The sequence below is a fragment of the Loxodonta africana genome, chromosome 11 (assembly GCF_030014295.1).
Source record: "Loxodonta africana isolate mLoxAfr1 chromosome 11, mLoxAfr1.hap2, whole genome shotgun sequence".
Taxonomy (NCBI): domain Eukaryota; kingdom Metazoa; phylum Chordata; class Mammalia; order Proboscidea; family Elephantidae; genus Loxodonta; species Loxodonta africana.
Window position 1 is genome coordinate 9,437,962 of NC_087352.1, and position 13,232 is coordinate 9,451,193.

The following is a 13,232-nucleotide window of genomic DNA, read 5'->3' on the forward strand; positions in this document are numbered from 1 at the left end:
TTAACCCTTTACCCAAACGAGGATAATAATAGGACCTATTTTTGGGAGTTTGGGTTTTCTGAGCAAAAAAGGAGAGTATACGTATTAGGTTGAATCACGTCAAATTGCCAGTAGCAGACCATCTCACCACTAAATGATAGCAATTCCATATGGCTCAGACTGACAGAAAGGCTTAGAAAAGACCCTGGCCTAAGAGTCTTAGTACTAAGCACTAAAAACTTCATTATTAGTGCTACTAATTAATTAACGACAAATGATATGTTATATAATATACACCATATAGTGATAAACGTATTAACAGTATTCTAACATGAAAACATCATTAATAATGCCTAAGAAATAGCAATATTATTCTGTGTATTACAATCAATTAAAAAAAAAATTTTTTTTTTTTTTTTTTTAGCTACTGATTATTAATAATGATATAGCAATGATTGTGAGGATGGCGCAGGACCAGGCGGTGTTTTGTTCTGTTGTACACAGGGTCACTATGAGTCAGAACCAACTTGACAGCACCTAACGACAACAAATGATATTCTCATATTAGAATACTGTTAATATGCTTATCGTTATATACAAAACCCATTGACATCAAGTCAATTTCGACTCATAGCAACCCTACAGGACAGAGTAGAACTGCCCCCATACAGGTTCCAAGGAGCACCTGGTGGATTTGAACTGCCAACCTTGTGGTTAGCAGCCATAGCTTTTAACCACTAGGCCACCAGGGTTTCCTATCATTCATATGGTATATATCATATGAAAATGTTTTATATGATATATAATATCATTTGTCATTAATTAACTACTAATTAATATTAAGGAGTCCCTGGGTGGTGCAAATGGTTAACGTGCTCAGCTGCAAAATCACATGTTGGAGGTTTGAGTCCACCAAGAGGCACCTCAGAAGAAAGGCCGGGTGATCTACTTCTAAAAAAATCAGCCATTGAAAACCCTGGAGCACATGGAGCACTGTTCCATTCTGACACACATAGGGTTTCTCCATGAAACAGAATCAATTTAAAAGCACTTGGTTTAACTGGTTGGTGCAAAGACACACTCACACAAGGGTATCCCTGACAGTGTTGCTTAAGCTTCAAAAACCTCAAACCACCATCTGCAAAGGGCTGGCTCAACGATAACACAGTAGAATAGTGTACCAACCAGAAGCCCAGTGGGGTTAAGAGCATAGGCTCTGAGAACAGAGTGCCTGGGTTCAAATTCCAGCTCTGCCACATACTAGCAATTTAACCTCTGCCTCAGGTTCTTTGCCTATAAAATGGAGATATGGAGCCTACCTCATGGAGTTCTTGCAAAGACTAAATGAGTGAATTCACGTTCAGCATTTCTATCAGTGCCTGGCAAACTATACGCCATTGCCCTGGAGTCGATTGTAACTCCTTGCAACCATACAGGACAGAGGAGAACCGCCCTATATGGTCTCCAAGAAGCAGCTGGAGGATTCAAACTGCTGACCTTTTGATTAGCAGCCATAGGTCTTAACCGCTGTGCCACCAGGGCTCCTGGCATACTATAAGGTCTCAATAAATATGAGCTGTTATTATTACTATGGTTATTGTTAATATTGCTATCATTAAAGTCATTAAAAATGATGAACAAGTCTAAATATATCAATAGAAAACAATCTCCATGATACAATATGAAGTTAAAAAAGGTGCAATTACTAGCAGCGAATACATACATTTTTGAAAAAACAAAATTTGCATGCCTTAAGAGCTACCAACTTCTAAGCGTTCACTGAGTTTCCGCACAAGTGAAACAAAACCTCTCATCTAACGTTCACCCTGACTTCACCCACGATGTTCTCATATTTCCTATTCTGGTTCATTAAAAAAAAAAAGCAACCAGAAAAATCAAAGTTTTGACTCATTCCTAAGTTGGAGACCCCAGTTTTAAGAAGATCTAGAAGGATACTCAGGACACCAGTAGCTATACTGTCCTGGGGACGGGGAGGGTGTGGGGTATGGCGGAGGCTGTGGACCAGGGCAGGGGAGACCTTCTTAGCAATATACCCTGTCTGAGTGCTTTCTAAATGTATGCCTGGGTGCACACGTTCTCATTTTGCCATTTTGTTGTGGGGCGGCGGGGACGGGGGGGTGGTAAGCAGAAGAGACAAAATAATGATAAAGCTGGAGCCTGATAAAGACACTACTGATTGACTTGCCCCATCACTACCCCCACAGCCCACCCAGGGCAGAGGAAGCCACAGTGGAAGCTGTGGGACCATCTCTGCCCCCCCACAATAGGTATGTCTAGTGTCAACCCCTCCCAACTGACACTGAAAACTCAGGGAAAACAAGGCAGTGGGGAGCCACCTGCAGGGAACTGTGAACAGAGAAGAGGCAGGACGAGGTAGTGGCAGCGGCGGTGTGGGCGGTGGGGTCCTGGAGCACCAGCAACTGGCGGTCTGTCTTCTGGGTGAAGAGGAGCTGCAGCAGATGGCGTGAAGGTTAATGAGAGCTGGAAGGGTAACAGAGGAACCGCCAGGCCCCAGATGCTCTGGCCCATTTGCTCCAATCCCTAGATGCTCCAGTGCCAGCCCATTTCTCAGAGGGAAACACAAAAGTTTAAAGTCCCAAGGGAAGCTGGAATGCAGTGCTTAGTGTCCAGCCTCAACTGTGAGTAGAGACTGTTGGTTCCCTGAGAAGAAGGTCCTGGGAGCCTGGACTCCTAGGTCTGAGGGAGGAGAGGACTGGGGGCCTGGACTCCTGGGTCTGAGGGAGGAAAGGGCTGGGGGTCTGGATTCCTGGGTCTGAGGGAGGAGGGGGCCGGGGGTCTGGACTCCTGGGTCTGGGGGAGGAGTGCCTGGGAGAGGATGGGCTGACAGGTACGTGAAACCCCCATACCTTAGTAAGGGCCTGGTTAGACTCAGAGAAGTCCCTGCCAGGCGTTCTCTCAAGGTGATTAAGCTTCAGCAGTCGGCTCCGCTCCTAGGGGAAGGCAAGACAGCAGGGGTACCCACCTCTCAAAGTCAGAATAGGTCATCCCAGCAGCTTCCCCTGATGCCAGGAGATGTAGGATGCAGGGAAGCGGTGACATGCCAGGGAGGAAGTGAGGATATAGGACCAGGTCTCTGGGGAGACTCACCTGCGTCAGGGCCTGAAGGGCCTCCTCCTTCTTCCGGCTCAGCCCCCGGCTCTCAGCCACCATCTGCTCCCCCAGCGACTTGAGCTGCTCCTCCAAAACCTGGATCCGGCGCTGCAAGGTATCCCCACAACCAGGTCACTCAGATCCCCCAGAACCGGGTCCTCCTTGAGAGCCTGGGGTTTGTACCACCCACTCACAGAGCCCCTGGGACTTGGCTGCCCAGGGTAAGGGACTCCAGGTAGAGCTCCTTTATGCCCTCTTCCCTTCAGGGGTCCAAAAGAGATCTGGGGTGGGGTGGAGGGGTACAAGATTTGATATACACACAGAGGCTGAAGGAGTCAGGCAGAGAATGAGACCTAGACAGCGTCACTGAGAAAAGAGATAGTGAGATAGGGACAGAGAGACGAACCAGATACACACACAGAGAAGAGGGACCAAGAAGGACCAAAAAGACTGAGGTGCTGAGAAAGGAGACAAGATGACAAAGAGAACAGAGACAGAGAGAACTATCTGCGACAGAAGAAGGGAAACCACAGCTTAACAGGGAAAGGTCCAGAAACAAGTGGGGAAAGGAGACCCACCTCAGAGCTTTCTAATCCAGTAACTCTTGGAAACTTTGTTTTAAATACAGTCAAACAAGTTGCTTCCCCCCACCACCACCCCCTCACCAGGACTTGGCCAACCTTTGAATATGAAGCTCCCAGAAGGGATTGGTGGGAGCATCTTCTAGGACTAGAGGTTGAGAGGCACAGAGTGTTGTGGTAAAGACTAAGCAGGTCAAACTGCCAGTTCTACCCCCTACAAACGAAGTGGCCTTGGAAAGGATGACTTGAGCACCTGAAGCTTCAGTGTCTCCATTTATAAAATGAAAAAAAAAAAAAGGACCCAGGCTGTGCAGTGAATTGCTTCTATAAGGCCCTTCGAGCCATGGTCTTGTAATGCCCATATGATTGGATGGGACTATGCAAATAAGGTACGGTGAGTCCTAATGAGGAGACTAGCCACTAGGCTTAAAAGACTCAATCCCACACAGGTTGGAGGGGACCTCACTACCATCAAGAATAACAGCCGGGAGCAGAGCATGTCCTTTGGACCCAAGGTCCCTGCGCTGAGAACTGGCTAGACCCAGAAGACAGAGAGACACCTGTAACCCTGAAGACGGCATGACATGGCAAGAAGCGGTGGCAAGCACCGCAGAGTCCAGCAGCAGAGAAACAGCAGCAAAACGAGGAGACTGGTGCGAGATGGCGTGGTGGGCTTCCCAGCCCATGAGAGAAGGTGGCTTTGATGGGCTTGCCAACCCACAGAGTGAGAGAGCTGGGCGCCTTCAGCAGGAGACTTGCTGGCACAGTTGGGTGCCTCCGGACACTTACTGGCAGAGTAAACAGTTGTAACACTTGCCAGAGCATGGCCTGGTGGCAAAGGACCGCCCACAGGCACAGCCAAAGAAGCTGTCCTGATCGAAGACCTGTTGATCCTGATGCTGAATTGTAACAAGGTACTTCCCTAATAAACCCCACGCTTGTGAGTGTGGTTCCAAGTTCTGTGTGGCCATTGCAATGAATTATCGAACTCAGTAGAGAAGTAGAAAGTACCGTGGGAGGGATGGCTGGTGTCAGAATTGGTAGAAAGGTTGGCGAGAGGTGGAATGTCTGACCTCCGCCTCGTAGGCATCAGCTTTGGGCTGATGGTGATTCTCGTTATCCCCCCTGAAGTTAGACAGGTTCTGACGCTACTCCTTCCACCATTTTACAACTCGCCTCAATGGGCTGCTATAAGCGTTCAATAAGTTAATGCTCTTGATATGCTTAGAACAGTACCCGGCACATAGGAAATGGTCAGCAAATGTCAGCTATCCTTGCTACTATTCTGAGAAACATGGCACAGTCAGGAAACCAAGACAGAGAAAGGCCTGGACAAAGAGTGGGGGGCACAGAGATGGCTGGTGAGGGAGGCAGGCCCATCCACACCCTCACGCACCCTGTGTTGTGCCACACTGGTCTGAAGCTCCTGGACCTTGGGGTTCAGCGCCCGGGCCCCAAGGCTGTCCCGATCCTCCTCCTCCCGCCAGCTCTCCCGCTCCAGTTGCTGGAACTCCAGGTCCTCGTAGGCACGCTGGGCCACTTCCAGCTGCTCCCTGATCTGTAGGCAAGGGCAGAAAAGAGCTGGACATCTAGACCCCAGGGCCTGGGGACCAGGACTCCTCGTCAATAAGGAAGGTGGGGGGGGGCCTGGAGTCATCTGAGAGAGGAGGGGGCTGGGGGCTGGACTCTTGGGTCTGAGGGAGGAGGGGGCTGAGGGTCTAGACTCCTGGGCCTGAGGGAAGAGGGGGCTGGGTGCCTGGACTCCTGGGTCTGAGGGAGGAGGGGGCTGGGGACCTGGGTTCCTGAGTCTGAAGGAGGAGGGGTCTGGGGGTCTGGACTCCTGGGTCTGAGGGAGGAAAGGGCTGGGGACCCGGGTTCCTGGGCCTGAGGGAGGAGGGGGCTGGGGACCCAGGTTCCTGAGTCTGAGGGAAGAGGGGGCTGGGGGCCTGGGCTCCTGGGTTCCTGGATCTGAAGGAGGAAGGGGCTGGGGGACTGGACTCCTGGGTCTGAGGAAGGAGAGGCAGGGGCCTGGGCTCTGGGTGCTGGACACCAGGTCTCTGAGAGGTTAGGAGGCCCTTACCTCCTGAACGTCCTGCAGAAGCCTCTCCCGCTGGTCCTCTGGCTGTGAGTCGAGCTGTCCCTGGGCCTCCCGGAGTCTCTGGCGAAGACCCTCCACACGGTCCCGCTCCTCCCTAAGCCGTCTCTGTTCCTGAAAGACACAACAGGGTCTCAGCCTCAGCCCAAGCACAGCCGGGGAAACAGAGGCCAGCAAGGGCCAGGCCAGCCAGATCTCAAACCCCTGCCTGAGATTCGGCTCCACGAGGACAAGGCCTTGTCTGTCTATTTCACTCCTGTACACACCCGCCCTGGAGGAGGTGCAAAGTAAACAGTTGCTGAAGAAATGCAAAAACACCTCCATGCGGGGTGACACTAGGGACACAGAGGTGTCAGCCCCAGCCCAAGGAGCACAGCTGGACAGTCAGGGCAATGAGACACTAAAAAAAAAAAAAAAAAAACCATTGTTGTTGAGTCAATTCCTGGCGACGCCATGTGTGTCAGAGTAGAACTGTGCTCCGTAGTGTTTTTAATGGCTTATTTTTTGGAAGTAGATCACCAAGCCTTTCTTCCGAGGTACGTCTGGGTGGATGTGAACCTTCAAACTTTCGGTTAGCAGCTGAGTTCATTAACCATTTGCCCTGCCCAGGGACTCCAGTGAGACACTAGGGCTGTGGAAACTCAAAGGAGGAAGCAATTTCCCTTGTGGTGATCCAAGGCTTCCCAGATGTGGGGGTTTGGAGACAAAAAAATCAGGGAGCACAGAAATTAACTCAAAATGGACTAACGACCTAGATATAAGAGCTAGCACCATAAAACGCTTAGAAGGAAATATAGGGGTAAATCTTCAGGATTTTGCATTTGGTGATGGCTTCTTAGACAGGACACTAAAAGCACAAGCAACCAAAGAAAAGAAAAGAAAGTGAGAAGACATCCTGCAGAATGGGAGAAAATATTTGGAATTTCGATAGGGCTTTAACATTCAGAATATATAAAGAACTCCTATAACTCAACAGCAAAAAGACAAACAGCCCTAGCAAAAAATGAGCAAAGGATCCTAACTGACATTTCTCCAAAGAAGATATGCAAATGGCTAACAGGCACATTGAAAGATGCAACCATCATTAGTCATTAGAGACATAAAATGAAAATCACAATGAGATTGTACTTCACCCCCACTAGGATGGCTACGGAGCCCTGGAGGCAAGCAGTTAAGAGCTCAGCTGCTAACTAAAAGGTCGGCAGTTCAAATCCACCAGGCACTCCTTGGAAACCCTATGGGGTAGTTCTACTCTGTCCTACACAGTCGCTATCAGTCGGAATTGACTCAACAGCAATGGGTTTGGTTTGCTTTGCTTTGGTTTAGGATGGCTATTATTAATACAAACCAGAAAATAACAAGTGTTGGTGAGAATGTGGAGAAACTGGGGATGTAAAGGGATGGAGCCACTGTGGAAAACAGTTTGGCGGGTCCTAAAAACCTTAAACATAGAATTGCCATATGATCCAGCAATTCTACTCCTAGGTAATGACTGAAAGCAGGGGCTCAGACACTTGTACACCAATGTTCATTGCAGCATTATTCACAATAGCCAAAAGGTAGAAACAACGCAAGTGTCCATCAACAGATGAATGGATAAACAAGATGTGGTATATACACACAATGGAATATTACTCAACCATAAAGAGAAATGAAGTTCTGGTACATGCTACGACATGGATGAACCTTGAAAACACTGCGGTAAAATAAGTCAGTCACAAAAAGGACAATTATTGTTTATTGTATGATCCCACTTGCATGAAATATCTAGAATAGGCAAGAGACAGAAAGTAGATTGGTGGTTACCAGGGGCAGGAGGGAGAAGGGAATGGGGAGTTATTGTTTAATGGGTACAAGTTTCTATTTGGGGTGATGAAAACATTCTGGAAATAAATAGTGATGGTTGCAAAAAAAAAAAAAAAAATCAGAGCACATTTAGACCTGGTGCCATTGAGGAGGCTGGAAGGGCATTTTGGGCAGAAGGAACAGCATGGTGCAAATGCATGGAGGTTGAAAAGCACAGGAAGTTTGGGGGCAAACTCTAGTCAGGGTAGAAGAGGATGTGTGGTGGGAAGAGATTGGGAGCACAAGTGGGGGAGACAGTAGAAAGGTAGACAGGGCACAGCTCACATCGGGTTTAGTAAACCAGGCTGAGGAACCTTTCTCCTGGGAGCAACAGGGAGCCATGGAAGGATTATGAGCAAGGAAAGGATGGAGTAGGATACAGGTCTGGAATCTTCCCTCTGGGGAATGGATTAGAGAGGCTGAGATCAGGGAGAAAGCTCATCATGAGTCCTCCAAGCAGTGAGGAGGGGACCTAAACCGAGGCCTGGGCTGTGGGATGAAGAAGAGATGAACTAGAGAGATAAGTTCAGGGAGTTGGAAGGAGAGGACATGGTTAGTGATGGGCCTGGGGGTGACAGCAGGCATGCAGGGGAAGGTCCAGGAGTCCAGCCTGTGACAAACGGGTCAAAGAGCAGAAGGAGTTGCTGAGGTCAGCTTTAGATACAGCAAATAGGAAGGGGTCAAACTCCTGGGTCTGAGGAACGTGAAGGCTGTGGACCTGGACTCCTGGGTCTGAGGGAGGAGAGGGCTATGGACCTGGACTCCTGGGTCTGAGGGAGGAGGGGGCTGTGGACCCGGACTCCTGGGTCTGAGGGAGGAGGGGAGTTGAGGACCTGGGCTCCTGGGTCTGAGGGAGGAAGGGCTGGGGGCTGGACTCCAGGGTCCTAGAGGAGGAAAAAGTATCTAGTAGACAGGATACACTGATCTAGACTTCAGAAGGGAAACCAAGACTGGGAAGAACAGGGTCTCCTTGAGGATAAATGAGGGCCCAGGAGCCAGCACCAGGAAATCTCAAAACAAAAGATATGGCCAAAGAAAAGACTGGTAGAATTGGAAAGTTACCATTTCCCAATCTATATTGAAATAACCGGTCCAAGAAATGACCGCCAAAGATGCATGTTAAAACCTTTCAGAAAAAGATTATAAAGGAGAGATCAGTGTGACCTGAGTTCTGGACAACCAGATACAATGTCCCCCTGATGCCACACACTGGAAGCCCTAAGGCGAATCTGAATCTGATCAAGCCTGTACATCTAACCACCTCCTTCCAGGAAACACAGGGGACAGGGGAACACGATAAATGACACCACCAGCACGCAATCGGCGAAACCCCAGCTGTGGGACAGAGACTTTATATCACCCACAAATAAACAGTATGGGAAAAAAAATCAGAAGGAACCATCAGAGACGAAAAAATACTCATGAGATACAGCAACCATCTACAATATACCAGCCTTTTGGGGACCTAATCGCAACTAATCAACTGGTAAGAGGCATTTTTGAGACAAACTGAATGTCAGACACTATTGAGAATTTATTAGTTCTTTAGGAGTGAGAATAATATGGTGATTATATTTTAAAAAAAGCGTTCTTATTCGTAAGTGATATGTGCTAAAATATTTAAGGCAATTTGATATCTGGGATCAGCTTTTAAGACTCAGGACAGGAAATCCAACTGGGGGGGCATGAAACAGGGATGGAAGAAGGATGATCACTGTTAAAGCCAGTGAGCACACATGGCCCCCTGCCCAATTATTCTGTTTTTGTGGGTTTGACATCTTCCATGATACGACATTTAAAGAGCAAGAGAGAGAGGCAAAGGAAGAGGCCCCAATGAGTCAGACCCAAAAACACCAGCAGGGAAAGAGGAAGAAACAGGAGCAATATGTCCGTCCTCTCTGGAGCCCAAGTGTCCCCATTTGGGGAATGGGGGTAATGATGGAACCGGGGTAACCAGGAGCACTGCCAGGAAGATCCAACAAGGGAGAGAACAGGTGATAAAGAGCCAGCAGGCCAAACACACACCCGTTCCCGCTGCTGCTCGCGGCAGCCCTGTTCTGCAGCCGCCTGCTGCCCCAGAAGCTCTCGCAGCTGCTCCTCCTCCCGCCGGGCTGCCACACGCTCCCCGGCCAGCTCACCCCGCAGCAAGGCCACCTCTACCTCCATCTGCAGAAAGAACACAAGGGCCAGGGCCCAGATGCCTGAGTCTGAGGGAGGAGGGGGCTGGGGGCCTGGAGTCCTGGGTCTGAGGGAAGAAGGAGCTGGGGGCCTGGACTCCTGGGTCTGAGAGAAGGAGCTGGGGGCCTGGACTCCTGCATCTGAGAGAGAAGGGGTCCAGGGCCCAGACACCTGGATCTGAGGAAGAACGGGCTGGGGGTCTGGACTTCTGGACCTCAGACAGAAGAGGGCTGGGTCCTGAACTCCTGGATCTGAGGGAGGAGGAAGCTGGGGGTCTGGACTCCTGAGTCTGAGGGAGGAAGGGGCTGAGGGCCTGACACCTAGTTCGAGGGAGGAAGAGTGCTGGAGATCTAGAATCCGATACCCAGGGACTAAGGGACTGGGGCCTGGCATTACCGATTCTCATGCCTTGGGACCAGACCTCCAAAACGGGTCCACAATCTCACCTCGATCCTCAGCTCCTTCCTCTGGCGCTGTAGCTCCTTCACCCGCTGCTCCATCAGGGCTACCCGAGTCAGTGCCTCCAGTTGCTGCCCTTGAAGCCGCTGACCTGCCCCTCTGACCCCTTCTCTAGCTGAGGTGGGCGTGGGGGGCGTGGCGGGGGTCCCCACAGGAGGCGGGGCCTCCAGCTGAGGTTGGAGAGGGTGTGGTCAAGTGCAAGCGGTGAGGCTCTTCCCCTCTTTAAATAGGCCCAGCCCTCCACCCTCCGCCCCCCCACCCCCCCACCTCCCAGGAAGTCTGTGATCTAGCAAACTCATTATCTGCCTCAAGCTCTTATTCTCAAAGTAGGGTGAAGGTCTGAAGACTGAAGACCATGTGACCCAGGTATCCAGAGCCTCGAAGTCCAGGGAGGGTGCGGCAGACTCCTGGGAGAAGTTTCTCTCAGTCCAGGTCCCATTCTCTAGGCGTCACTTTCTCTTTGTCCCAGGGTCTGTCTCTCTTTCTCTGGTTTCTATGTGTCTCTACCCGTTTCTCTGCGTCTTTATCTCCGACTTAGTATTTGTGCCTGAGTCTCTCTGGCTCTGTGTCTTGGTCTCTTCTCTCTCAGGCTCTCTCTCAAGGTTTCTTTGTCCCTGTTCCTGTTTCTCTCAGTGTCTCTGCACTTCGTTTCTGGGTTTCCGTCTGTGTGTCTCCACCTTCAACTCTCTAAGTCTCTGGGTCTCCCTTTTGGGTCTTCGTCTCTCAGTCTTCATGTTTCTGGGCCTGTATCTTCTTTTTGGGTCTCTAAATCATTTTGGAAACCCTGGTGGCATTGTGCTTAAGAGCTACAGCTGCTAACCAAAGGGTCGGCAGTTCAAATCCACCAGGCCCTCCTTGGAAACTCTATGGGGCACTTCTACTCTGCCCTACAGGGTTGCCATGAGCTGGAATCGACTGGACAGCAACGGGTTTGGTTTTTTGTTTTTTGGTTTTACATCATCTTACTTGGATCCACAACCAACACCCATGCAAGCAGCAGTCAAGAAATCAAACAACGCGTTGCACTGGACATATCTGCTGCAAAATGCCTCTTTAAAGAGTTAAAAAGCAAAGGTGTCACTTTAAGGACTAAGGTGCTGCGGCTGACCCAAGCCATGGTGTTTTCAATCCCTTCATATGCATGTGAAAACTGGACAATGAATAAGGAAGATGGAAGAATTGATGACTTTGAATTATAGCGTTAGTGAAAAATACTGAATATACCATCGACTGCCAGAAGAACAAACAAATCTGTCTTAGGAGACGTACAGCCAGAGTGCTCCTTGAAAGCAAGGAGAGACTTCTTACATACTTTGGACATGTTATCGGGAGGAACCAGTCCTTGGACAAGTACCTCATGCTCGGTCAGGTAGGGGAGACCCTCAACAAGATTGGATTGACACAGGGGCTGCAACAATGGGCTCAAACACAGCAATGATTGTGAGGATGGTGCAGGACCAGGCAGCGTTTTGTTCTGTTGTACATAGGGTCACTATGAGTTGGAACCTACTCAAAGGCGCACCTAACAACAACAAACGTCTCTCTTTGAGTTTCTCTGGCTCAGCATGTGGGTCTCCATCTCTCAGTAGTCTCCGTATCTCTGGAGCTCACACTCTCTGTCTCGTTTTGGTTCTATCTAGTTTCTAGTTACCTCTCTGGGTCTCTGTCTCTCACTCTATCTCTGAGTCTCTCTGGCTCTGACTCTTGGTCTCTGTCTCTCAGTAGTCTCCATACCTCTGGAGCTGTCTCTGGGTCTCTGTTGATCTGCTTTGTCTGTATCCGTCTGTCTCCCGTTTGGGTCTGTCTTTGTGAGTCTCTGTCTCTCTGGGTCGCCCCATGACTCTCCCCCCCGGGCCCCTCACCGTGTCGCGGCTGCTCTCGGTGCTGCTGCCTTCTCCTCCGTCTTCCTCTTCCTCAGCTTGCTGCTCTGCTCCTCCGACGCTTGGAAGCTCCGCAGCGGCCTTGGTCACCTCTGGCTCCCGAGGCTCCTCGGGAGATTCCTGAGGCGGGGTGGCCCCTTGGAGCCGGGCCTCCGCCTCGCACTCTGGGACCGGCGGCGGCGGGGTCCCCGCCTCGGGGCGGCTCGGCGTCCCCATGGCTGCTGCGTACCTCTCCGGGTGGGCGGGACCGGCAGTCCTGGGGGCGGGGCCTCGCTTCGCCGGGGGCGGGGTCTAGGCGTGCTGAGCGCCGCGCCCGACGACTCACGAGCGTGGACAAAGAGCTTCAGGAGGCGGGGCCTAAGGGCTCAAAGGACCGGAACTGAGGGATCCGGGGGCGTGTCCTGAGCGTCCCAGGGGCTGAGCTTCGAGTTGGGGCGGGGCTTGATGCTCCTGGGCGCCACGCCCCCGGAGACAGGGCCAGCATTTGAGTCCCGGGTCCTAGAACGCCCCCAGGGACCTCTCCTATCCCTTCTCCCTCTCCTACCTAGGTGTCAGTCCTTGTACCCTGCCAGCCTCCCCCTTCCCCTTGTATCTTCCCAGTTGCTCCCCTCAATCCCTTGGAGCACCTTAAAGCGACCCCATCTCCTCCCGCGGGGACTCAGGAGTCCAGGCTCCTGTCCCCTTCTCGCTTATACCCCAAACCCTCCTCCCGGAGCCCGGGAGTCTTGGCCCCAGAACCCCTGTGCAGACAGCAGCGCTCACGCCACCTCACCTAGGACCCCAGGAGTCGGGCTCCCAGTCTCCTCCTCTCTGGACTAGCCTGGAGTCTGAGTCCTCTGCTCCTCCCGGGCGCGAGGTTCCCCAACTCCAGCTCCCTCCTCCCCCGCGGCCCCAGGAGGCCGAGCCCCCAACCCCCTCCTCCTCCGTGGCCCCGGCCCCCTCACCAGCTCCGGTTTCGGCGCGCTCCCCTCAGCGCTCTGGGCGCTGCCGCTTCTGCCCAAGAGACAGGTGGCTGGGGAAGAGGGAGGGAGGGAGGGAGGAAAGAGAGGGCGCCTCATCCCCCTCCCCAGCAGCCCGGAAGTG

The 13,232-nt window shown here is 51.4% G+C and overlaps 1 protein-coding gene across 4 annotated transcripts in view; it reads right to left on the minus strand.

Moving 5' to 3' along the window:
- The window catches only part of PHLDB3 (pleckstrin homology like domain family B member 3), a 29,247-nt gene extending 16,089 nt beyond the window's left edge, over window positions 1–13,158 (minus strand). The window contains exons 1-9 of one of the 4 annotated variants that reach the window (XM_064293753.1): window positions 13,094–13,158; window positions 12,132–12,506; window positions 10,257–10,439; window positions 9,658–9,798; window positions 5,773–5,901; window positions 5,089–5,250; window positions 3,109–3,219; window positions 2,868–2,951; window positions 2,337–2,450 (exon numbers count right to left, since the gene is read on the minus strand). In XM_064293753.1, the coding sequence (XP_064149823.1) occupies window positions 2,337–2,450; window positions 2,868–2,951; window positions 3,109–3,219; window positions 5,089–5,250; window positions 5,773–5,901; window positions 9,658–9,798; window positions 10,257–10,439; window positions 12,132–12,365 (1,158 nt within the window). In that variant the 5' untranslated portion in view covers window positions 12,366–12,506; window positions 13,094–13,158. The remainder of the gene's footprint in view (window positions 1–2,336; window positions 2,451–2,867; window positions 2,952–3,108; window positions 3,220–5,088; window positions 5,251–5,772; window positions 5,902–9,657; window positions 9,799–10,256; window positions 10,440–12,131; window positions 12,507–13,093) is intronic. The other 3 variants (XM_064293750.1, XM_064293751.1, XM_064293752.1) reach the window with 3 other exon arrangements.
- Window positions 13,159–13,232: the final 74 nt, after the last annotated feature.